Source organism: Arvicola amphibius, chromosome 12 (assembly GCF_903992535.2).
Source record: "Arvicola amphibius chromosome 12, mArvAmp1.2, whole genome shotgun sequence".
Taxonomy (NCBI): Eukaryota; Metazoa; Chordata; class Mammalia; order Rodentia; family Cricetidae; genus Arvicola; species Arvicola amphibius.
Window position 1 is genome coordinate 2,121,538 of NC_052058.2, and position 22,787 is coordinate 2,144,324.

A 22,787-nucleotide genomic window follows, 5' to 3' on the forward strand; every position below is an offset into this window, starting at 1 on the left:
GTTCCGGGACCAGCAGCTATTTAGTCCGCGATGTAGTGGGGATGCCTCTTCTGTGAGCAATGCTATAAAGCTTATTTTATTTTATTTTATGTTTTATTTTTTATTTTATTTTATTTCCCTAAATCCTGGGCGTGATAGGTTGAGTGTCAAGACCGTGAATATTCACTCCCTTTTAGCGAATGCCATTAACTGTTAAGCCAGTTCACTGGCCCACTATTTTATTGTATTATTTTACTTTGACAGCGTTTTGTGTAGCTGGGGCTGGCGGGGGACGGGACTTCTCCGGTTTATGCCGTGTTGGAGGCTGAGCTCTGGATTTTAGGCATACTAACACTCACTAACTGAGCTACCTCTGCAGCCCCGAGTATATTTACCCTTAGTGTGCCTGGAAGGGAGCGGTATTGCACTGTACAAAACAGCAACCCCATCTCATGGATCTCAAGGCCCAAGAGTCCAGTTTGCTGGTCATTTTTATTTTTAGAGCTTTTATTATTTTCATTTATATGTATGGGTGCCTAAGAAGCCAGAGGATCACTCAGAGCTGAAGTTAAAATTATTGCGAGCTGCCTAACATGGGTTCTGGGAGCCGAATTCAAATCTTTGGAAGGAAAGTAAACGCTCTTACCCGCTGAGTCTCTATAGCCACCCTGTTGTGCTTTTGTGAGACAATGTCTTCCTATGTGCCCCTCAAATGTATGACAACCTCCCTGCCTCAGCATCCAGAGTGCTGAGGTTAGAGTCTATGCTACCATGCCCCCACATTAGGGAATTCAAACAAGAAGTGAAGATCCAGGGGCCAAGTGGATCAGGGAGTGGCGTACCTACCTATCCTTGGAGCCAAAGTGCCACCATTTTCATGAGTTTATCTGTGCGGTCTTGCAAAAGAACATTTCAAATAGGCTTAACTGTTGACATTCCCTTGTAGAAGAAGGGTCATGGGACCCTTGCCGGAGTACCCAGCCAATTCAACCAATTGAATGTTGTCTCAAGAAGTATCTAGGCTGGGGAAACCTAGGAGGGCAGGGAGGGGAACATCCTCTGGGAAGTCATAGAAGAGTTTACTTCCATACTGGGTGTAGAACTCCCATTGAGGCTGCTGCTTTTTGTTTTGCTTTTGTTTTTCGGGACAGGTTTCTCTGTGTTACTGCTCTGTCTGTCCTGGAACTCCCTTTGTAGACTGAGATCTGCCTGTCTCTGCCTCCCAAGCGCTGGGATTAAAGACCTGCACCCATCCTGGCTGCTTTAAGGCCATCCATGCTCCCGCCCGCCACCCCTCACCCACTGCTCTGTGAGTAAGTCTAATAGATTCATTGGTTCCCCAGATTGACTTCGGTGAAAATGTACCCCCATTTGTCACTGGGATCTTAGGAAGGGAGGTAAATGTTGCCTTGTCCCTTCCCCCAGAGAAAAATCTCACAACCAGATACTAACAAAGGACAAGTGTTGACATAAGAAATTAAGGCCCTTTAAACTACCAGCAAGTTAACCTATATCCCTGTGAAGGAAAATCTTAAGAAAACTCTAGCCTGGAAAATAATGCCAATTTATGAGTAGCAGAATGGAGACCTGGACTGGACGTTGGCTCTACCTTGCTGGTACATTCAGACAGAAAAGGACCAACAAGGGGGGGGGGGGGGTAAAGACAGACAGTACGTAAGGAAGACCAGTAATAGGGCCTGCCAATCTAACTTAGGTTCTTAGCTCAGAGAGCATCAGATACTAAAAATTGATACAACCAGTACTCTAACTTTATATTTTTTTCCTTTCCAAATTTATTTTATATCCCCATGGCAGTTAGCAATAAATCTCCAAGTTGGAAGACTTAGTTCATTTATTACAGCACAAATATCTGCGAACACATTGTATCAGACACTGCCGAAGGCCTGGCAGTCAATCCAAGACAAACGATCACATAGGACATAGGTGGTGAGGACTTTACACAGAACACAGTTATTCTGAAAGTTTAAGATGCTATGAGAACATACAACCAGGGACTTAATTATGGGAGGAGCCCAGACTTGGCATCTGCCCTCCCCGTTTACCTCAGTGGGTTCTTTTTAACTTTAAGTTAATCTAGAGTGCACATGGAGGAAAAGGAGGCGCTAGGGAGAATCCTCCTCCCTCCTGCGTCTTGAGAGGAAGGCAAGGGAGAAGACAGCTCGGGGGGGAATGGAAGAGACAGAAAGCCGAGCCCTAAGAGAGGATACCTGGTGTCTACCAAAACCAGAGAAAGCTTACTGAAGATGATCAGAGAAGATCCCTGTGTGTAACGTACTCTCCCAGCATCCTGAAAAAGATGCAAGACAAGGAAGGCCCTGGGCTGTCTAGTGAGGACCACACAAAAGCATTCCTCCACCTAACACACTCCTCAACTTCCCATCACAGTCATGCGCTGAGTCTTCAGTCCATGGCACTCAGAACATTTTCAACATCCTTTACCAGTTCCTGTTACCTGGCCTTCCCTAATTACATGGTACATTTCACGGGGTAGGAGGAAATGACCCCTATTCCACAGCTGCCCATCTACCTTTCCTATAGTGGGTTATTTTTAACTTCGAGCTGCCAGATTCCATGGAGCAGCCACACATCAAGACTCCCTCACTTCAGTTCACCAAGTGATGCTACTTCATGTTCCTCCAAAAGGGAAAAAAAAAAAAGTCCCTATACCTTGCATGATTCCTGGTCTAGAAAAATCCAACTGTTAAACTTTTAGCTAAATTTATCTTTTAAAAAATTTTTAGTTAGCATACAAAGAGTTTTACACTGACATTTCCATACTTTGTGTGTGTGTGTATGTACAATTATGCTGTTTTTACACATACACACACACTCACACCTGCCCTTTTTTGTTTGTTTGTTTGTTTTGGTTTTTTGAGACAGGGTTTCTCTGTGTAACAGCTCTGGCTGTCCTTGAACTCTCTGCAAATCAGGCTGGCCTCAAACTCACAGAGATCCGCCTGCCTCTGCCTCCCGAGTGCTAGGTTTAAAGGCGTGGGCCACCACCAGCCTCCACAGTCGCCTTTCTTTTAACAATCTCTCAAAGGGTTCTAAACCAAAGCTTCAGCATCCTAAGTAAGTCTCATGGTCACACAAGATCAGGTTGAGCTTTTAGACTTTAAATCCATCCCAACTTTCAGTGGCTTGAAAAACAGGAGGTGCGATTCTTAGTTTAAGGGCAGCAGACTATACACACAGGCATACAAATAGACATCAGTATTCAAGAGGATGGGGCCCATAACGGGAGATCTGCTTCTTGTTTTTCATCTGAGTCTTGGAGTTAAAATTCTAAGAAGAGGCTGGGGCAGACACTCTGAGATCCAACTGCAGTGCTCTGTACGGCCTGTCTCCATTGCTCACAGCTAGAGATGGAAGTAGGACTGAGCCCTTCCCAGAAGAGCACTGCCCAGACCGTTAACAAACCTAAACCCAAACGTCAGGAAGACCCTGGTAAACAAGAACCGTCCCTTTTGTCGTCAGAGTATATCCTGGGTGGCCAGCTCCCTCCAGGTCGTCTTCAGAGAAGGAAATGAGAGAAAGGAGACCTTCCACCCTGAGTCCACCATGGAGTCAGGTGGCGTGAGTGGGGAGAACACCTGACAACCATTCTTTCATGGAATCCCTAGGCTTTCCATGTCACCAGCTTCCCCTGTGACGCTCACTTTAGGAGCTTTAATGCCACAGGTTAGGTGACTTTCAGACCTTGGCACCCATTTCTATTTAGATATCAGCCGGGTTCCTAGGCAACCAGTCAGTTCCTCTCCCTCCTCCTTCCCCCAGCAGGGAGCCAGCCGACTGACTGTACTAGCAGAACAAGTCAAACAGAGCTCAATTCAGGACAGATCAGTGCTTGAGGAACTTTGATGAAAGCAAGGGGGCAGGTGTAAGAACAATACAGAAGGGTCCTGTTCCAGTTTTGTCTTATAAAAGTAGAGGAATGTAATCAAGTCAGAGTTTTAAGGCTGAATGCAGTCGGGCCTCACCCCAAACCTCATTTATTTACAAGTGATACATCTGAAGCCCTCAAGTCTCATGACCTGCCTCATGGAAGCTGCAGCTAGAACTCTGGTGTCTAAACTCCCAAATCAAATCTCTCCTGCACCCACTGTGGAAGATCTAAAAGGAACCCCTCAGAGGGATGGGATCTTGATAAATTAGAGCAACTTTTAAAACTAAGCGTATTTGTAAGTCACAGACCTCTAATGACGTTAGAGAAAGGAGACTTAGAAGTTGGTTAAATGTGAATAAAAAAATCCATCTGTACAATATAAAAAAGAGAGAGGAGAGAAGAGGACACACGCAGCAATCGGGATCACTGGGCAGGCAGGGCAGGGGGCAGCTGCATGCTGGGGGCAGGCTGCATGGGCTGCCAGCTCTCCTGGGTTTGAAGGATGCGGTACAGCTGCTTGAGCTGAGCTACGATGTTATCTTTGATGTCTGGGGTGGAGATCTGCAGTCGAACGCTGCCGCTGTCAAAGGACCGGGTGAAATCGCCGGAAAACATCTCGTAGATCATCCGAGCCACCACTGGAATGACCTGTTCAGGCGACAGCACACGAGTTTTTGCTCAGTAGCAGAAGAGCCCGACACTGATGAAGAGCCACGAGGTCCTGAGAAGGCCCACCCAAACATTTTCACTCGTCAAGGTTCACCTAGAAGCTGGTTAATTCAAGGTAAGGAACCTGAATGTGGGAATCACTCCACATGCCTAGCTAGATGGCTGCTTACCTAGAAAATTGAATCAGGTGACACCCACTGCCTGTCTTGGTGCCTAACTCCATGTGACAGCCACTGCCTGTCTTGGTGCTTAACTCCATACACAGTCCCAAGTAGACTTGCTACCATCCCCAGAACATAGGTACATCTTACAAGCATGGCCAAAACTTTTCTATAAAACGAGATGGAAAATGTTACACCTCATAAGATATTAGCAAGCCCCTAACATCAGCAGGAGAATGAAAGGCAAGGTGTCCGTTACTCTGTCCGCCCATGATAAGAATGATAAGAATGTGGTATTGTCAGCACAGCTACTGTGCAAAGCTTAAGTCTGCTGCGTCTCTGAGGACATTAAAACACATATGCATCAGTAGACGCTCAGCCAGGACTCATCTCAGCCGAGGGCTGAACCACCAGCACAAAGAAGAGCTCCCGACATTGCCGACGTGGCCTTATCTCCTCACCTGAACCAAGATGAGCTTCCTCTCCAGGGGCTTCCCATCCGGCCATTCTTCCCCGAAGCACAGGTAGATCTCAAACGGTGGCTGCTTCTCTATCTGTCCTTTCTGGTGGGCAATGAGCTCTGCAGAAGATAGGAAAACGCTTCTCTAGCCGTCATCTTTCATGCAGCCAGTACAGCAGCCACAAGCCACATTAGCTATTAATCTTAAATTAATTAAATAACTCCTTGGTCATATCAGTCACATTTACATGTTCACAAGACATATGTGGCCAATGGATACCAAATTGGATAGGACAAAAATACAACTTTTCTGTCATTTCAGAGGGCTCTACTGGACCCTGAGAATATATCAAACCACACTGTAAATTCACATCTCAATATTTTTCCTAAATTTTCCTCCTTAAATTAACCACTTGAAGATTTCCTGAGAGAAGAGCAGGAGTTTTACCGACTACGGTGAACCTGCCAGGGTGAAAGATAACCTAACATTTGGGGGCAGGGGGAACCATCAGGACTGTTTTCCTCTGTCCCTGAAGGAGCCATAACCAACCTCAAAACACCTTCCATGCAGACAGCTTTGGAGTGCAACTCCATTTGTGACTGTCCGGGTCCCTGTCCTAGCATAGAACCAGGGCTGTCTTCTCCCTTGGCTTTTTGCTATGCGAGGAAAGCTTAGGAGCGGGAGGGGGAGGAAGGAGAAAAATCTCCAGGGGCATATCCGAGTATCAATCTTCTATAAGGAGACTCACCACTCAGGAATGTTTCCAGACAAAACAACTTGACCTTCTTCTGCCTCTCAATCAGGTTAGGAGCAGCGAGCGAGGGGGCACATGGCCCAGACCAGTACACTTTGCACTGGCACAGCCGAATGGCATAGATGGCGTGTCCGCTGACCTCCAGGATCAGTCCCCTGTCCATGACATCCAACAGCTTACTGGTGAACAGCTTCTGCTTCTCGTTGGTGATGTGCTCTGGACCCGGGAACTTGACCTGCTCCAGGCTGACGGGACCAAAGAGCTCCTCCTGGTCAGGCATGGGGCCCAGGTCCCCATAGAAGAGCCGGCAGCCCTGAGGGTTGCTCACTGTCATGGTTTGCCCATACTCTTTCCCACGGTACTGAAACTTGATGTCCAAGTCAGTCACTACAAGGTGAGAGAGGACAGTGAGTCCTGCTGCTCTGCTCTGTCTGTCCATCCCTAACTCATGTGAGTCCACCAAGATCAAGCCATCTTTCAGCCAGCTCTCAGGAAGGCCATTGCCATAGTTATCCTTCCTGCAATGAAGGGAGATGTCAAGACACCCCAGGAGTCACATCAAAGGATGCCCTGCGGTGGAGCTTAAGGCCCTGCTGCACTCTGCTCCTCGGCCACAGCCTCAGGACTAGAATCCAATACACACACTGATGGTTCTGGTGTCCCAGGTCACACCAAATTAAAGATACATCGGCAACATTCGAGGGGGGATGGGTAGCTACTGAGCATACTTGGTAATCAATGTGACCAAGGATCTATTTGACATCAATTCATTTAAATTAATAATCACACACAGCTATTGGCTACTGTGTGGTGCAGCAAGGAAAATGGCGTCTATTGAACAGATAGAGAATGATCCTGCCAATCATATCTCCAGAGAATAGGCCACAGAAGGAGCTAAAACCTCGTGTCTAGTTTGAATTTTACTTTTTTTTCTGAGACAGGGTCTCTTGTACCCCAAACGAGGCTTGAACTCACTATGCAAATAGTGATGTTGACCTCCTGATCCTTCTACCTGTAGTTCCTGAATGCTGGGATTGCAGGTATACGCCACCTTACCTGGTTTATTTAGGGCTGGAAATCAAAACTAGGGCTTCCTGCACCCTACCCACCGAGCTAGTCCTACACCTCACTTTTTAAATAACTGGGAAATACCAAGCCATCCTTCTGAAAATCATGTGTGTTAGCACGCACCCAAACCTGTTTACACATGCTGTAAAAGGAGGCCCACTGAGAAGTACCTTTCCACTCAGCAAGTCTCCACTGACCCTGACAGGCATCATCAAAGCAACTCAGCCCCTCAGAGAAGATTTTAGGTCTGTGCCCCATTATACAGAGTGTGAGAAGATGACAGGGCAGTGAGGTTGATTCTTCACCCAGATAAATGTGTACCTAATTCAGCGATTCCTACGTCCCTCAAAATCAAGAGCCTTGGGTGACCAAGTCCATGGCCTCGTAATTCCCTGTCTTACAGCAGACCTTGTCCCTAAAGCCTCAAGTCAGAACGGCAGCAATTAGCTGAAGCTCCCATGCATCATAGCAGCTACACGGGCAAGAAGGCCAGCATGTTTCACTTCCCTGCTAACTCATCCAGCAGCTCGCAAGAACACAGAGAGAGCACATGGGTTGGGCAGGTAACTATTCTAGACACAGCAGAAACAGAGGCAGAAGAGGCCTGGGCATGTGACTCAGCAGCACGGTGCTTGCCCAGCATGCAAGAAGCTCTCGTCTGATTCCTGACCCTTCGGGAAAAGCGCGAGAAGGAAGTGGGAGACAAGAGAGGAAAGGTCACGTAATAAGAGGCGAAGCCCCAGCAATGAAAAGCAGGCTCACTTACTGGGGAGAGAGCTGATCCACAGCTCGGGAGAGCTGTAGAAGGGCTGAATGGGTGCCGGGGGCACTTCCATCTCCAGAGGCTCTGTTTTGGTCCACACGGACTCAGGGCTGCAGTTACCCACACTGCAGTTGTTGCCCACGCTAGCTGGTGCCATGGGAGAACCTAGGACAGGAGAAAGTGGCTAAGCACACAGGGGCACAATATCTGTCACCTGGTCTGCGGTTCAGAGAACAGGGAAGGTTCACAGACAGGAGTCAATGAACCATAACCTGGTATGACCGCCCAGCCTAGCAGATCCCATGACTCATGGCTCAGTGGCTGTCCCAGCTCCTGCTTCCGAGTCATTCTTTTTTCTCCCATACCTCACATGAGGCTCTTTATTTGCTAAAGATCAGATGGAGACAAGGGAGTTTACTCTGGAAATTGAATTGGAAAGGCATGGCTGGCAGGCGCTCTGCTGCTTAATCTGTACACAGTGACAATGTCTTCATAAGGAGAACACTGCACGGTGTGTACAGGGGACTCAATGTCTTCATAAGGGGAGCACTGCACAGTGTGTACAGGTGACTCAATGTCTTCATAAGAGGAGCACTACATGGTGTGTTCAGGTGACTTGATGTCCCATAAGGGGAGCACTGCATGGTGTACAGGGGACTCAATGTCTTCATAAGGGGAGCACTGCACACTCTGTCTTCAGAAGGGGAGCACTGCACAGTGCATACATGGTGACTCAATGTCTTCATAAGGGGAACACTGCACAGTTTGTACACGGTGACTCTGTCTTCAGAAGGGGAGCACTGCACAGTGCGTACATGGTGACTCAATGTCTTCATAAGGGGAGCACTGCACGGTGTGTACAGGTGACTTGATGTCCCATAAGGGGAGTACCACTGGCTCAGCCAACTGTCTTCAAGTGAGTGTCAATGTACAGTCAATGTATAACACAATGCTCTAGTAAAATGAATTCATTTTGCAATCACAAAACGTCTTTAAAAAGAGGGCTGGCTAGGTAGTTCAGAGGATAGAAATCACTGGCTACTAAACCTGACAACCTGAGCTCAATCTCCAGATCTACGTGGCTCCTGCTAGCAGTCCTCTGCCCTCCACATGCATGTGTGCATGTGTGTGCGTGTTGTGTGTGTGTGCGTGTGTGTGTGTCCCCACACACAGTAAATACAAAAGGCAATAAAACATTAAAATGTCTGGTGAGGGGGCTGCAGAGATGGCTCAGTGGTTAAGAGCACTGGCTACTCTTCCAGAGGACCTGGGTTCAATTCCCAGCACCCACATGGCAGCTCACAACCGTCTGTAACTCCAGTTCCAGGAGATCCAACACCCTCTTCTGGCCTCATAAGCACTAGGTCCATGTGTGGTACACAGGCATGCCGTCAAGACTCCAACACACATAAAATTTAAAAAAATATTCTTGAAAAGTTGGTTTGAAAGTATCAATACTTAAGAACATAGCTAGATTTGACTATATCAGTGAATGAGCTAGAAGGCTCGGAGACAGGATTCAAGGAAAATCTTTCAATTGATTATCTTCTTATACAGGCAGAGAGAGAGGCAGGTGGATCTTTGAGTTCCAGACCGGCCTGGTCTATATGACAAGTTCAGGCCAGCCAGGGAGCTACATAGTATCCTATCTAAAAAAAGAAACAAAAAAGAAGGGAGGGAGTCAGGATGAGTAAGGAACAAGCACTGCTACTCCCTGGTTCTAGGTGCAGAGCTAGAATAAGTGACCGGCCCCCAAACAATAAGAAAGCATCTTGGCTTACTGAATTTTCTAGGTGGCAAAAGTTATCTCATCTGACCCACAGTGTGCATGTACCGTAAGATGAGCTTGTCACCAGCCATTCAACCAGCATCTCCACGGGCAGATGCAGTACGGATGCTTCAAGAGGCCAACCCAGGTCACCATGGGATCCTCAGATGTGCGTCTCCAGACTCAGACCCTGCTGCCACACAGCAACCCCAGCCTCTCCACTCGCTCCTCTTTCTTGGAGACTGAATTCAAAAGTCCATACGAGAGGGAGTTGCCATAGCAGCTCCAGAAAGCAGTTATGCAGGACTCAGGAAGGTCTACCTTTCTGTTTTTCTTTTTAACTCTTTTTTTTAAACTGGCCTAAGCCCAGGCGTACTCTCCCTAATACACTGGGCTTTCTTACTCTTTCCTTGAAGTCCCTTATACTCCACCATATGGCTGACCATGTTTGCTAAAAATGTCAGCTCAATCCCAACAGCGTGGCTTTCTCCGGTCCTCTTCTCCATCTTCCTCCTTCTGGCGGTTGTCAAGATTTACAGCTTGCCTGTCCAGGGAGTTTTCTTTTATATGCTAATAAAATTGTCAAAAAGCTTTCAAAATCAAAAAACCCATAAAGGAAGAGTCTTAAAGCTAAACCCACCGGAATCAAGTGTGAGAGGCTAGAATCAAGTTTTCCTTGACATGGCTTCAGCAGAGCGGATTCTGCTAAGGACATGACTCAGAAGTCATGCAAGGAAGACTACTGGGAATTTAACTACAATTCATAAACGGATCTATCACGTACCCAAATTCATCATTCATCAGTAATAAATTGTGCCTTTTTTTTTGGTTTTTTCAAGACAGTGTTTCTCTGTAGCTTTGGAGCCTGTCCTGGAACTCGCTCTTATAGACCAAGCTGGCTTCGAACTCACAGAGATCCTCCTGCCTCTGCCTCCCGAGTGCTGGGATTAAAGGTGTGTGCCACCACCGCCCGGCTTAAATTATGCCTTTTTATTTCCTTTAATTGGATGTTCTCTAGAACCCACGCACCTGCATTGGAATAACTGAGGCATCAGAGCTCTCCCACTTGTGACTCCTGCTTATTAACAAACCAGCATTCAGGCTGGGGAGCTCGCCACTGCCCCCCCCAACACAATGGTGACTGATGGATCAATAATCCCAAGGTCAAAGCCAGTTACATCCTCCTTGCCCCTGTGCAACACCGGCCACCCACTCACCATTGATGTTCAGGAAGGGGAAGGTGTCCTGGATAGGGACGTGGTGCTGAGACTGGTCAAGCTCATCCTCCTCATCGTCTTCATCCACATCATTATCTTTCTCATCCCAAGGAGCCGACCCTGTGGATCCTACCCATGACACATGAGCCCACAGAAGGGCAGTTTGTTTCACTGTCATCTCAACAGCTGACCCACCACGCAGGCTAGAGACACCTCAGGCTCAGTAGGCACCCACAAGCCCTAGCTAGTTCTAATTCCTTCTACAGAGTCTGAACTCAAGTTCTTATCTTGCCTTAAAATCCCTATACACCGGGGCTGGAGAGATGGCTCTGAGGTTAAGAGCACTGTCTGTCCTTCCAGAGGTCCTGAGTTCAATTCCCAGCAACCACATGGTGGCTCACAGCCATCTATAATGAGATCTGGTGACTTCTTCTGGCGTGCAGGCATACATGCAGATAGAATGCTGTATACATAATAAATAAATAAGTAAACCTTATAAAAAGAAATCCCTATACTTCACTATAGCAACACAAAAGCTTTCTACACATTAACATCGTTTTTAAGGGCTCCAGATCCCCCACTTTCCATCTGTGTGAGCCACATATGAGGGAGGCACAAACATCATCATGCCAGGGCCTTGCGGGACGACAAGGCTAAATGTCTGCCTCTTCACATTCGTTATGCACTGAGGACTGGGCAGCATGCTCTCAGAAGAGGTAACTCTAGAAACTAAACTACCAGCCACCCAGCGTCTGTAGAGAATGCAACAGCTTTCCCAGATCCTTTGAAAGAGGCAGAATAAGAGTTCACATCTAGAAATAGACAAAACAGAGGCTCAAATGCCAATGACTCAATTCAAGCCCAACAGTGATAGAGCGATAAGAGCCGGGTTTGGAGTGCAATCCTTTTGGTTCTTACTCCTTCATCCCTACCCTCGTGTTCCCAGAGAGGCTGCCTGACCAGCAGAACTGCACCCTCACCTGCTCGAAGCACTCACCATGTAATTGCTTACACCATATGCTCTCTCTGAGCTCTTCCTAGGGAATGGCCTGATCTCAACCCATCTCTTTAAGAGCCCAACTCTGGATCTGTCCAAGCCTTGAGCCTCACCTGGGTTAATGACAGAGCCCTGGGGCTGGGGGATGTCGCACACTTGATAGATCTTCACAGGATTCATGGGCACCTCCTTGGTGCCATCATACATCAAGTTGAATTCCCTGCTTTTGTTGAGAGCACAGCGGAGCTGAGCCTTCCATTTAGCTGGGTCAGGATCATCCACTCCTTCCTGGTACTTTCCAGTCTCCACAGCCCAAGCCTGGGAAATGAGACAGCATGAGGGCTGACCACTATGGAGAACCACCGTCAAGCATGAGTGCACCCCTTTCACATGTGTCCCCATGGATACACACACTAGCACATGCATCTGTGAGTGCTCTACAATTTCAAAACCAGTGTAGAAACTGCAGTGGATAATTCTGACCTTAGGACTAACCGAGGCAGGCCAAAGGGAAATCAAGCTGTATGCAAACCCAACTTTGAAAGGAGCCTTGATTCAGGCTGGACACCAGCTCCTGTCCAGAAAACAATGCTGAAAACGGAAGCTGGGGCAACACTGTATGGTAGGGCTGCAGGCGGTCTTTTTCTTCTCTTCCTTTTTTCCCCTCCCTCCTCCATCTGTTTTTTGAGGGTTTGTTTAATTTTTTAATTATGTCTATTTGGCACATGGGGGTGTTCATGTATGTGCTGGTGCCCTCCGATGACGGAAGAGATTGCGGGATCCCCTGGAGCTGGAGTTATCGGCCCCTGTGAGCTGCCCAGCCTGGGTGCTGGGAGCTGAACTTGGGTACTCTGCAGAGTGGCATGCTCTCCTCACCACTGAGTCAGCTCTCCAGCTTCTGTCTCCTTTTCATAAAAGATGCAACCTCGCTATGTAGCCCCACGCTGGACTCAGCAAGTATGTTTCACCTCACCAGGCTCTCTTTTAAAGAAGACTATCGCACACAACACTAAGTATGACGAAAGGTAATGGAAGATGATACAAGGACTTTCAGGAGCCAGGTATGGTGCTGTCTACCTGTATTCCCAGTACATAGGAGGTCAAAACAGTAGTGAGTTCAAGACCAGCCAGGACTATATAGTGAGACCTTGTTTATAAACGCAAAAGTCCTTTAGGAAGCATGCTCTGGAGTTCAGCCTGCCCCCACCCCAACCTGAAGGCTTCACGCTTTAACAAATCCACACACATCTCTTCCCTGTTCTTCAAACTCCCTTTGCATTGGAAACCTCATGCAGGGCCCAGTGGCACAGCCTAAAAAGTCACTTTGAAGCTTCCTCTGTTTTCCCAGCATAGGAACTCATAGTACCACTGCAGACAAGAGGAAGGAGCTGATCTGCCCCATGAGTAGAAGGAAAACCAAAGCTGCTGAGGAACAGACCCAGCCCCTCAGGGGCATCCCGCCCACTCTCCTACATGCCTAGTGCCCTCAGATCAGTAAGCTTTCTTCATGTTCTCTAATGCAGAAGGAAGAGATCTCATTAGAGGTCTGTCCCTCAAACAAAAAGAGCACACTAGCCTTTTCTAATTTTTGATTTCCATTGCATTTTATTTATTTAGTGTATATAAGTGGGTCTTGGAAATAAAACTCAGGTCATGAGGCATAGTAACCCATGCCTTTACCCTCTGACCATCATGCCAGCCCTTCCTGGACCTTTTCAAGTTGACGGGGCAGAATACTTGCCCAAACTCTTGCTGTAGAGGGCATTTTTCTTTTTGATTTTTCTGAGTCTCACTACGTAACTCAGGCTGCCCTCAAAAGCTCACAGCAATCCTCCTGCTTTAGCCTCCAGGGTACTGCTATTATAGACACACAGCACCACGCCAGACACAGACCTTTTCCTTAAGCTGAAGCTCAACGTTTGCACCCTCTTTTGAGACCTCTGATCTCTTTAGATCCCGCCCTGCAGAGCAGTGAGGTCTGTAGTAATGTTTCATTTGTATTTTAATAAATAAAGCCTGCCTGAAGAGTAAGACGGCCGCACTGGCCAGCCTTACAGACCAGGCAGTGGTGACGCACACCTTTAATCCCAGCCCTAGAGAGAAACAGGAGGAGATAGCTCTCGGACACAGTCTCATTCTGAGACTCCTGGAGACAGGATCGCCATTTCAGACTGAGGTCGAGGTAAAAGCCAGTGGCTGGAATTTTTGCTTTTCTGACTTTCAGGTTGAACCCTAATTTCTGTCTCTGGGTTTTTATTAACCATGCTACAGGGGTCCGGGGTTAACCTATGTCCTCCTCATCTTCTAACTCAGGCTTGCTTCCTCCAGACACCTTCCCAGATCTGCCTTCCTCTGTGTGCTTTGCAGTACAGAATAAAGAATACCAACAATGTGGCTGAGCTGCCCTGTGTGGCATAGCAGGGACCAGGGTGGCTAAGGCTGGCTCCATCTACCTAACTAACCCCCATAGGGAGTCTCAATTCCACTGTCCTTAATAGCCGAGATGCACACCTGCCGTTACCTGGTCTGCCTGCCTGCCTGCCTGCCTGCCTGCCTGCCTGCCTGCCTGCCTGCCTGCCTTCCTATGGCCTCTGTGGTCGCCCCTCAGCTTGTCTTTACTTTCTGTGTTCACACTGGCTCTGACTCCATCCAGCTGACTCCTGCTGCAGATCCTGGAAGAAGTCTTTCTGTATCTGTGATTCCCTTAAGCCCTGCTCCTTCATGGCATAGCTAGGCTAGCTGTGTCCCTGCCTAACCCCAGCTTCCTGCTCACACCCAGCCACCTCCTTATCCAGGTCACTGATACGGCAAGAGGGCTGTACCCTTTACGAGCACAACTTCAGCATCAAGATAGAAGGGCCATGGAGCACCCCACGGGCAAATGCCGTGTTGTATACAATACCCCTGGTAACTGCAAAGGCCCTCTTTGTCTTTCTAAGATGGCTATTAGCTCTACATTTTTATAGTACTTTACAAATATCTCCCCACACTTTATTTGATCTTCATGAGAATTCTAAGAAGCAGACAGACTGACTCCACCCCAGCTTACCAAAGGGAAAACTGGACCCCCAGAAAAGTTGCATGCTTTGCTCAAGACCTCCCACGGGGTTGGTAGTTATAGAAGTTGAGGTGGGGCAGTCCAGTCCCCATTCAGAATCAGAAGGGGCAAAGGGAACAAAGACAGAGGTACAGGTTCAAATCCTGGAGCTACCACTGATTGGCTGTGTGACTAAGCCCTACTAACTAACAGCTTCTACACCTACAACAGCGGGTGGGAGAAAGACTCCTTGAACGGTCATCATGAGACTTAAAAGGCATTGGTAACACAGGCACCTATTCCATGCTGGTTCCTCATCTCTGTATATCACCAAAGACACAGCAGAGTAAGGAATCTATGATAGCATCCTCTCTCTCCTGACTACTCGGATGCTCCATCAGCATTCTACAGACAGACACACCAATGCAAAGCTTCCTTACACCCTTATTAAGAGGCTGTGTAAAGCCAGGCAGTGGTGGCAAACGCCTTTAATCCCAGCACTCGGGAGGCAGAGGCAGGAGGATCTCTGTGAGTTCGAGGCCAGCCTGGTCTACAAGAGCTAGTTCCAGAACAGGCTCCTAAGCCACAGAGAAACCCTATCTCGAAAAACCAAAAAAAAAAAAAGAGGTTGTGTAAGCCTCTTCTTGTGACCAACCAGACACTTCCACAGTAAACTAGACTCAAAGCAAGGCTGCAAGGGATGCCATCGACTCAGAACAAGGCTACAAAGGATGCTACCGGAGCCTAGGTGAGCTTGACCCTTTCCCAGTGTCAGCTCCGCCAGTGATGGCCACTGGTTTACCAATATTTTCCTTAACAATTCCATATTATTCATATCTAAATTAAGTGTGTGACATTTACACATTTTCAAAGTACTCTCAAGCCAATTTTCTCTCTGCCTCTCCCCTCTCTACACCTGACATAGGTGGGAAATAACAGCATCAAGAGCCCTGGACCCACCTTCTCCGTCTTTTCCTGATCCCACAGTCAGGACTAGATCACAGTGCAGCCTTCCAGCTTATAAGCGAGGAAGAAAGGACAGGCGGACAACACAGCCTCAGCTGCAGGAACTCCCGACATGGAAGGGGAAGTTGGTCTAGAGTGGGGAGGCAGCTCCTGGGTTTGGGACTGCAACCACAGTGAAACCCTTCCATAGCCACCGCCCACCTACTTCTGTCTGAAGTCGAGCTCTGGTTTCTCTTAAATTTGGTAAAGTATGATGTGACTAAATCTTATCTTTAGTTAACTACAATGAGGATCATAGAGGAATTACTTGCTGTTTAAGAAACGTAATTAGGGCTCAGGATGTAGTTTGGGGTAATGTGTGTGTATGCTCTACATGTACAAAGGCCTGAGCTTGATCCTTAGGAATGAAAGAGAAAAACAATGAGAAGAGGAGTGGGGAGGGAACGGAAGGGGAGAAGAGAGGAAAGGGGAAAGGAGAAAGGAAGATATTTAAGGAATAAGAATGTGAGGCTGGAGAGACGGCTCGGCAGTTAAAAGTCTACACTGCTCTTGCAGAGGACCTGAGCTTGGTTCCCAGCACCTACATCAGGCAGCTCACCTCACAGTCACCGGAAACTCTAATTCTCGGGATCCAATGCTTCTGACACGAATGGCACTTGTAATCACACACACACACACACACACACACACACACACACACACACACTGGTCCCAGATCCACTGGGATATGAACTGAGTATCCTCCAAACAATGGAAACGTAAAAGGCTTCGGCCTCATAGACACAGCTTGAGGAGAGGAATCACAATTTGGGTATCTCATTATATACACGCCAGAATGCCAGAATAGAGAAAGCTAACAAGCCCAGAATGGCCTCAGAGAACTGGGACAAAATTCAACTCAGATGGTAGAAGGAAGTTCATTACCTTAAAGATGGTGTTTTCTTCCTCTTGTTGGGGGCTGTGCCGTGTGGCATGTTTCCAGGGGATCTGAAAGCGTTTAGAATCTCTATGTAGCCAGATGAGACCAGGGTAGAGGCCACTGTCCACCTGGGCCACGAGCCAGGGCTTCAGTCGGACTCTTCGAGGGTGGAGGGCCATGATCTGTAAGGAGGATGGGAGAATGGGGTTAGCCACTGGGAACTTTCCCAGCCACTGTTCCCATGTCAGCGGCTACAGTTTCGCTAGATTACAGCAAAGAAATTAAATATGGCAATAACCTGTGCCAGAGAGGGGAAAAGAAACGAGGTAAAGGGCTCTTTTGATTCTTACTGCAAAGCCATTTATTCTTCATGCTTCAGCCAAATCAGACTTATCATGCGAGCAGATCGCATTTCTTCTATTTAAGTCTTTAAGCAGCGTAATGAAAAGGTGACGTCACCTGCGCTGGAGCAGAGCTTCCTGCGGGGGAGGGGGGTTCTGCAAAGGAGAGGCGATTGCTCTTTTCAACCTCGCCTTGGGAGAGGGAAGTCAAGTTTCAGAAACAGAAAGCATAAGGGCCAGAAGCTAAACACACTTCTTTCCAAGAAGACAATGGAGAATGAGCTAAGACGGTTCCTTGAGAGAAGCAGTCGAGGGGCGGGGCCCCGGTTCCAAAGTCCTTGCTTACAGGGGTGAGCAGGCAGTCTGCGCACAGAAATCTGAAGAGCTGGGCCCAGACGGCCTTCCTTTCTCTCAACTTCCAAGAGTCCCAGCTGGTCTCCAGCACCTGAGGTACAGCTTGGGACCACTTCCCCGAGGTGAGCATGGTAAAACCCTAAGAAGCCCTACGCTAACCAAATCCCGTTGTCACAGCCAAGCCCTGGGCAGCTAGGCTGGCCTCACTTGGGTCTGTTTATCTCCGCACAGAGGCTGCAGGGAACCAACTGGTTCCAGGCGCCAGGCTGGGTAAAGTCTGCGATTGATTCTCCTAGAAACATGGACGCTGTAGATAACATTGTACAGCAGCCAGCCCTCCTAGCCCAAAACAAAGGCCTGTGGATCCGGTGCCGCTCGCTAGCGAACTGTCTGCGGGCGGTGTTACCTCGGCTGCTTTTGGATGTGATCAGGTGTGTTCAGAGTCGCATGGCCGCAGACTCCGCGGGTGTCCCTAATGTCCTTGTTTTGTCTTTACTTAAGATGGAAATGGACACCTGGAAAAAGCAAGTCATTCCACAAATATTTGTTCACTAGTGGCCACACGCCAAGCACCGTGTTAATTACTGAATGTCACTCGGTGTTCCCAGCCCACGTCCCTTCCTTCTGGGAGAAATCTACACTGGAACTGTAAACCCCATAATGGCCTGCAAGTGCTACCTTCTTCGCTCCAGAAAACCCCTATCAGGGTCACAGTTCTGAAGCAAAGCTAGTTGCGCCCACTGAAGACCGTCTTCAGAGAAGCCTAGTCATGGGTGAACCCCTAACATCACTTCTCTGCCTGGCCAGGTTCCCCACCCTACCCCTGCCCCCCACCCCGGGCAGCCCCAAATACAAGGAACTCAACATAACTCGATTTCTGGCACTTTAAGAGCAAGGTATGACCTGAGCCTTCTGACCCAATTAACAAGTACTGCAACTGAAACCTTCCCCTTGGGAGCACAGCTTGCTGGGGCCGGTAAGCAGGGCACAGAGCCTTCTAGAGCCCTCACTCTTTGCCCTGGTTTGGGATGCTTCACTGGGCATCCCATGGAGCCATTAAACCAGAGTGCATGTGGACACCCGATGGAAAGGGGCTACTCCAAGGCAGGACGACTGGGAGATCGAGACCAGACTGGGTTCCATGAGACCCCCCTCAAAAAGAAATATTTAAGAGGAATCCACACTCCAATGGCAAGAGCTGCCGCCTCCTCCTCCCAGGTCCCGTTCCTGATAGAAGAGGATGAGGCAGGGACAGGGGAGTCAGAACAAGGGAGGGGACAGCAGACCTATTAACCTAGCACTGGGCTCTGAGCAGTCACACAGCAGTCCTGATAAGTCCTGACTCTGGGTTCGTCACACATGAGAAATCTATCTCTTGTCTGGCCGTGTACCCAGAGGGCTTATTATAGTTGATTTATGGCCATCGGAAAAAAAATGAAGGCATCCAGCCCATGACAGCAATCTGCACTAGCAAGGCAAGAAGAAGAGCCACCCCTGGATGCCGATGACTTACATCTGCATCTGTATTCTCCATGTTCTTCCCAGATGGGATCACACATGTGTGGCCCCTCAGCCTGCCCTCCTCTGCAGCCCTCCATGCCTTTTAAAAGTCAGCCAAGAGATCCTCGCCTGCTCTCTGAGATTCTTAAAACAGGCATGGGGGGAGGGTAAAGACAGCCAAGATGTCGGAGAGGAAATTCAGGGGCTGCACAGCCCACAACCATGACCTCTGTAACACACACAGCCACGCATCGGGGAAGACATTGTAGTGCTTGTCCCACACCTTGTACGCGTCTCTGTTTTATACATATTGTCCACATTATGTTTCAATTCCTAGTTATTTTAGAACTGTAACCACAGTTTTCTACGCCACAGGACAATGGCACTTCTCAGGAAGAACGGCAGCACCATCTTCCACATCAACAAGGCTTCACAGTGTTCCCCTGCGTTAGCTCACCCTCAGGGTCCCAGAAGGGGTGTCAGCCCTGTTTGATGGCTGAGCTGACGGAAGCACAGGGATGTGAAGTGGCTCCTATCTTACCTCGGGGTTGCCCCAAATCCTGCCATTGAGCCCTGCACTCTAAGCTCCCCCTACCTTCTTCTCCACATAAGAGGTCAGATCTAAACCAACAAGGGCCCCACCACAATGGGGCGAAGAGATTAAAGGCACCCAGTCTTAACACACCTCTATCAGACCGCTCTAAACCTTCATGCCACTGAGCCCGATCCCTGCCACCTCCAGCTGCCACATGAAAATGGAAGCTCGGTGCCTCTGACAGGTAGGAACCATCCAAGTGGCAAAGCCACCACCCACCTTCTCACCGCACTAACTGTCCTCTCGTTGCCTGTTCCAGAAGCAGGTCCTTTACAAGAAACATCCCACCACGTCTGCAGCCCCTGCAGTTTCTGGGGCCACAGACCTCAAGCTGAAAGGCTGTCAAGGTTTGAGCCAGTTCTCAAAGGCAGCTGTTGGGGCTGTCCTAATTTCCCTGATGGGAACTGAAATACCGGCTCTGTGGATTTTAGCCATGCCTGGGAATAAATTCTGGGCCTCTGGTCACATCCACAGGTCCCTCCTCCCCGCAGAATAGGAACTGGTGGATGTCAGAGCCTAAGTGTAGGTCATTAGCAACTTCGCCAATCCCTGCCCAAGCACCTTCGCCCTCTCGCTTCCCTAGCTTCCATCTTGACACCCACCAAGAGAACAGAGAAGGGATGGTGACCACTTTACCACCAAGCAGGCGCCCGCCCGTGAAGCACGGCAGCCCAGGCCTCCCTTCCAGGCAAGTAGGGGAGACTTTCCCTGCGACGCCTCCAACCCCTTCAGGCCAGGAGGGCCTCACCCGCAGAGCCGCCACGCCTAGCGCCACCCTCCCCAGCACCTAGCTTGGCTACCTGGAACTCTGCGGACTTCTCCCAGGCCCAGCCCGTGAAAGCTAAGACTCTTGGAAAAAGGAAAACAAGTCGGCCAAAGCCCTGGGTCATCCTCATCTGAGTTTCCGCTAAACCGCCACTAGGACCCCAGGGCCTCAGAGCCTGGAAAGTCCCCGCAGGGATACAGCAGTCAGTCACCAAGCTAGCTAGTTAAAACCGGAGGGGCTGGGGTTGGGGACGCCTTCACTCCATCCAACCGCAGAGCAGGCAGGGCAGAGAACGAGCTCTTTCCGCGGGAAGGGAAAGAGTGTCCAGTCGGTGTGAGATCAGGAGGGGCCCGGTGCCGCCCTTAAGCTACATGGAGAACGGTGCCCAGTACACAGCCTGGTGCAGGACACGAAACAGTGCCCAAGCCAGCTCCACCGCCCACACCAACTCCAGGGGACCCGGCCCCACCCGTCAGGTGTCTCTACTCGATCACGGTGGCCTGCGGACGCCCGTGTCCCCTCACCTGGCCTCAGTTGGTGTCCGGGAGCAGGTGTACAGGAGTTCACGTCGCCACAGCACAGCAGTCCCCCCGACGGCTAGGCGCGGCTGGGAACCGCGGACTCCTCGGCGGCCCGCACAGGCCCGCACCTGCCCACCTAGGTGCCCGGAGCTCAGCGCCAAGCCCAGGTTGCCGCGGCCCCTGAGCCGTCTGGCCACGCCCTCCAGGTGTGGCCACATCCCCCGGAGATCAGGATTGGTGCATTACAAGAAATCTGATACTTTGCGTTCTTGGGCCGCGGGCCCCGCCTTGCCAGTTCTACGCCCCTGCCACCGACCGAGGGAGCGGTGCCTGCGTGGGCCTCGCCCTGCGCGTGTCTGATGGTCCTGGGGACCCGGGAGGTTGGGAGGTCACGTGGAAATAGGAGGACATCGCTCTTCCCGGAGTGACCCCGCACAAGTGAAGGTTTGGAGACTGGGCACCACAACTAGCTTAGAGACCTGCGTAAGTGGACTCGGCTTTGAGAAGCTACGCCAGGACCTTTCAGTGTGGCCTCCGGGACTGTCCGTGTGACCCCGGGTTCCACCTTATGTTCTCATCTATTCGAAGACCACTGCAATTTCTGCTTTTTCCATTCTCCAGGAGGTGCTAGTTGAAAGCACAGGCCCTGGAGCCAGCTGTGGGGTTCAAACCCCCAACTTTATCAGGCACCAGAGACTCGGGAAAGTTTTCTCAACTGTCTAGGCTTCCGTTTCTTTCTTCTAGATTGACATTGCTAAAGGTGCCTGCCTTTTGGGGGATGTGGGCGTTTAGTGAGTGTCTGAAGGACGAAGCACTCAGTTATTATTGAAGTGATGGTAGAATATCCCATAGTGTCTTGCAGAGTAAGAAGGTGTCACCTGGAATTCAAGTCCTGCATGCCTGAAGACTGTCACCCACCTCCCCCATCAATAGACCACCTATGAAAGCAGCGTCCAGCCAGTGAGGCAAATACCTCACCCCCAAATACCTCTGTCACAGGGAGATGGACCGCGGGCAAGGCACTTAGGAGGAAGGTTCGGGGTGGAACTCCTCTGTAGATTGTTTCCCTAGTATATCATGGCCCCGGTAAGAACCTCTAATAAAGGGCATCCCCCACTCAAGAGACTCAGGCAAGAAGATTGAGACTTCAAACTAGCCAATACAGCATACTGTGAAGGTTAGAACCGTCATCTGGGCACGTGTGTAGGGGATTGTGTAGATTAAGGTTAGCCCGTGAGAGTGTCTGTGAGGGGCTGTCTTATTAAATGTATTGATGTGGGAAGACCCAACTTAATTGCAAGCAGGACCATCCTCTAAGCAGGGCTTTCTGGACTGTACAGAATGGAGACCCTAAGCCTCGCTTTAGCGTGCGTGCATCCAGTGCTCTGCTCCTGACTGAGGATGCTGCAAAGCTCCCGGACCTTGAAATCCCAGTAGCCACAGACTGTATGCATGCCTGAACGGAGACAGAATAAACCCTTCCCCCCTTGAGTTGCTTTTCCTCAATATTTTATTGCAACAATGCGAAGGAAAATAAGACAGCAAGTTGGAGACCAGCCTGGGATCCATACTGAGATCCTGTCTCAAAAACAAATAATTAGATAAATAAATAAAGCAAGGCAAGGAGGGAGAAACTGTGGCCTGGTGACGTGAGAAGTTGAGTGTGGGGCCCTGTAACTTTACGTTCTGGCCCCCAGGATCAGAGTGCAGCTTTATTTGGTTGCTTAAAGGTATGATGGCGTTAAAATGAGGTCATTGGGTTGGCCCTAATCCAATACAACTGCTGTCTTTACAAAAGGAAGAGAGCTGAACACAGCGTAGAACGAATATGATTCAGAGATAAAGGAGATGGCTGAAGTCAAAGGCAGACCTGGAGTTGCTTTCTTCCTACAGACTTTGGCTTAAATGACACCTCAGCATTGCCCTTCTGAAGGCCTGAATGACAAGGTAGTAAGCCACCTGGCTATGGTATCTATTCTGGTGAATTCACATACGTTGGTTGGAGAGCCCTGGATTGGTGACAAACTTGGTTTTCTCCCGGTTC

General features: G+C 49.2%; 1 protein-coding gene across 2 annotated transcripts; it reads right to left on the minus strand.

The window, feature by feature from the left end:
• Positions 1-3,960: 3,960 nt before the first annotated feature.
• Irf6 (interferon regulatory factor 6) lies at positions 3,961-20,920 on the minus strand. 2 transcript variants are annotated; one of them, XM_038348729.1, is made up of 8 exons: positions 20,747-20,920; positions 16,672-16,848; positions 11,858-12,062; positions 10,748-10,876; positions 7,766-7,927; positions 5,926-6,318; positions 5,178-5,296; positions 3,961-4,534 (listed from the first exon to the last, which is right to left on the minus strand). In XM_038348729.1, exons 2-8 carry the CDS (start codon positions 16,843-16,845, stop codon positions 4,310-4,312), a joined length of 1,407 nt encoding a protein of 468 aa, XP_038204657.1. In that variant the 5' UTR covers positions 16,846-16,848; positions 20,747-20,920; the 3' UTR covers positions 3,961-4,309. The 2 variants fall into 2 exon arrangements, with proteins under 2 accessions (XP_038204657.1, XP_038204658.1); XM_038348730.1 differs by lacking the exon at positions 20,747-20,920 and adding an exon at positions 17,126-17,285.
• Between the last annotated feature and the right edge of the window lie 1,867 nt (positions 20,921-22,787).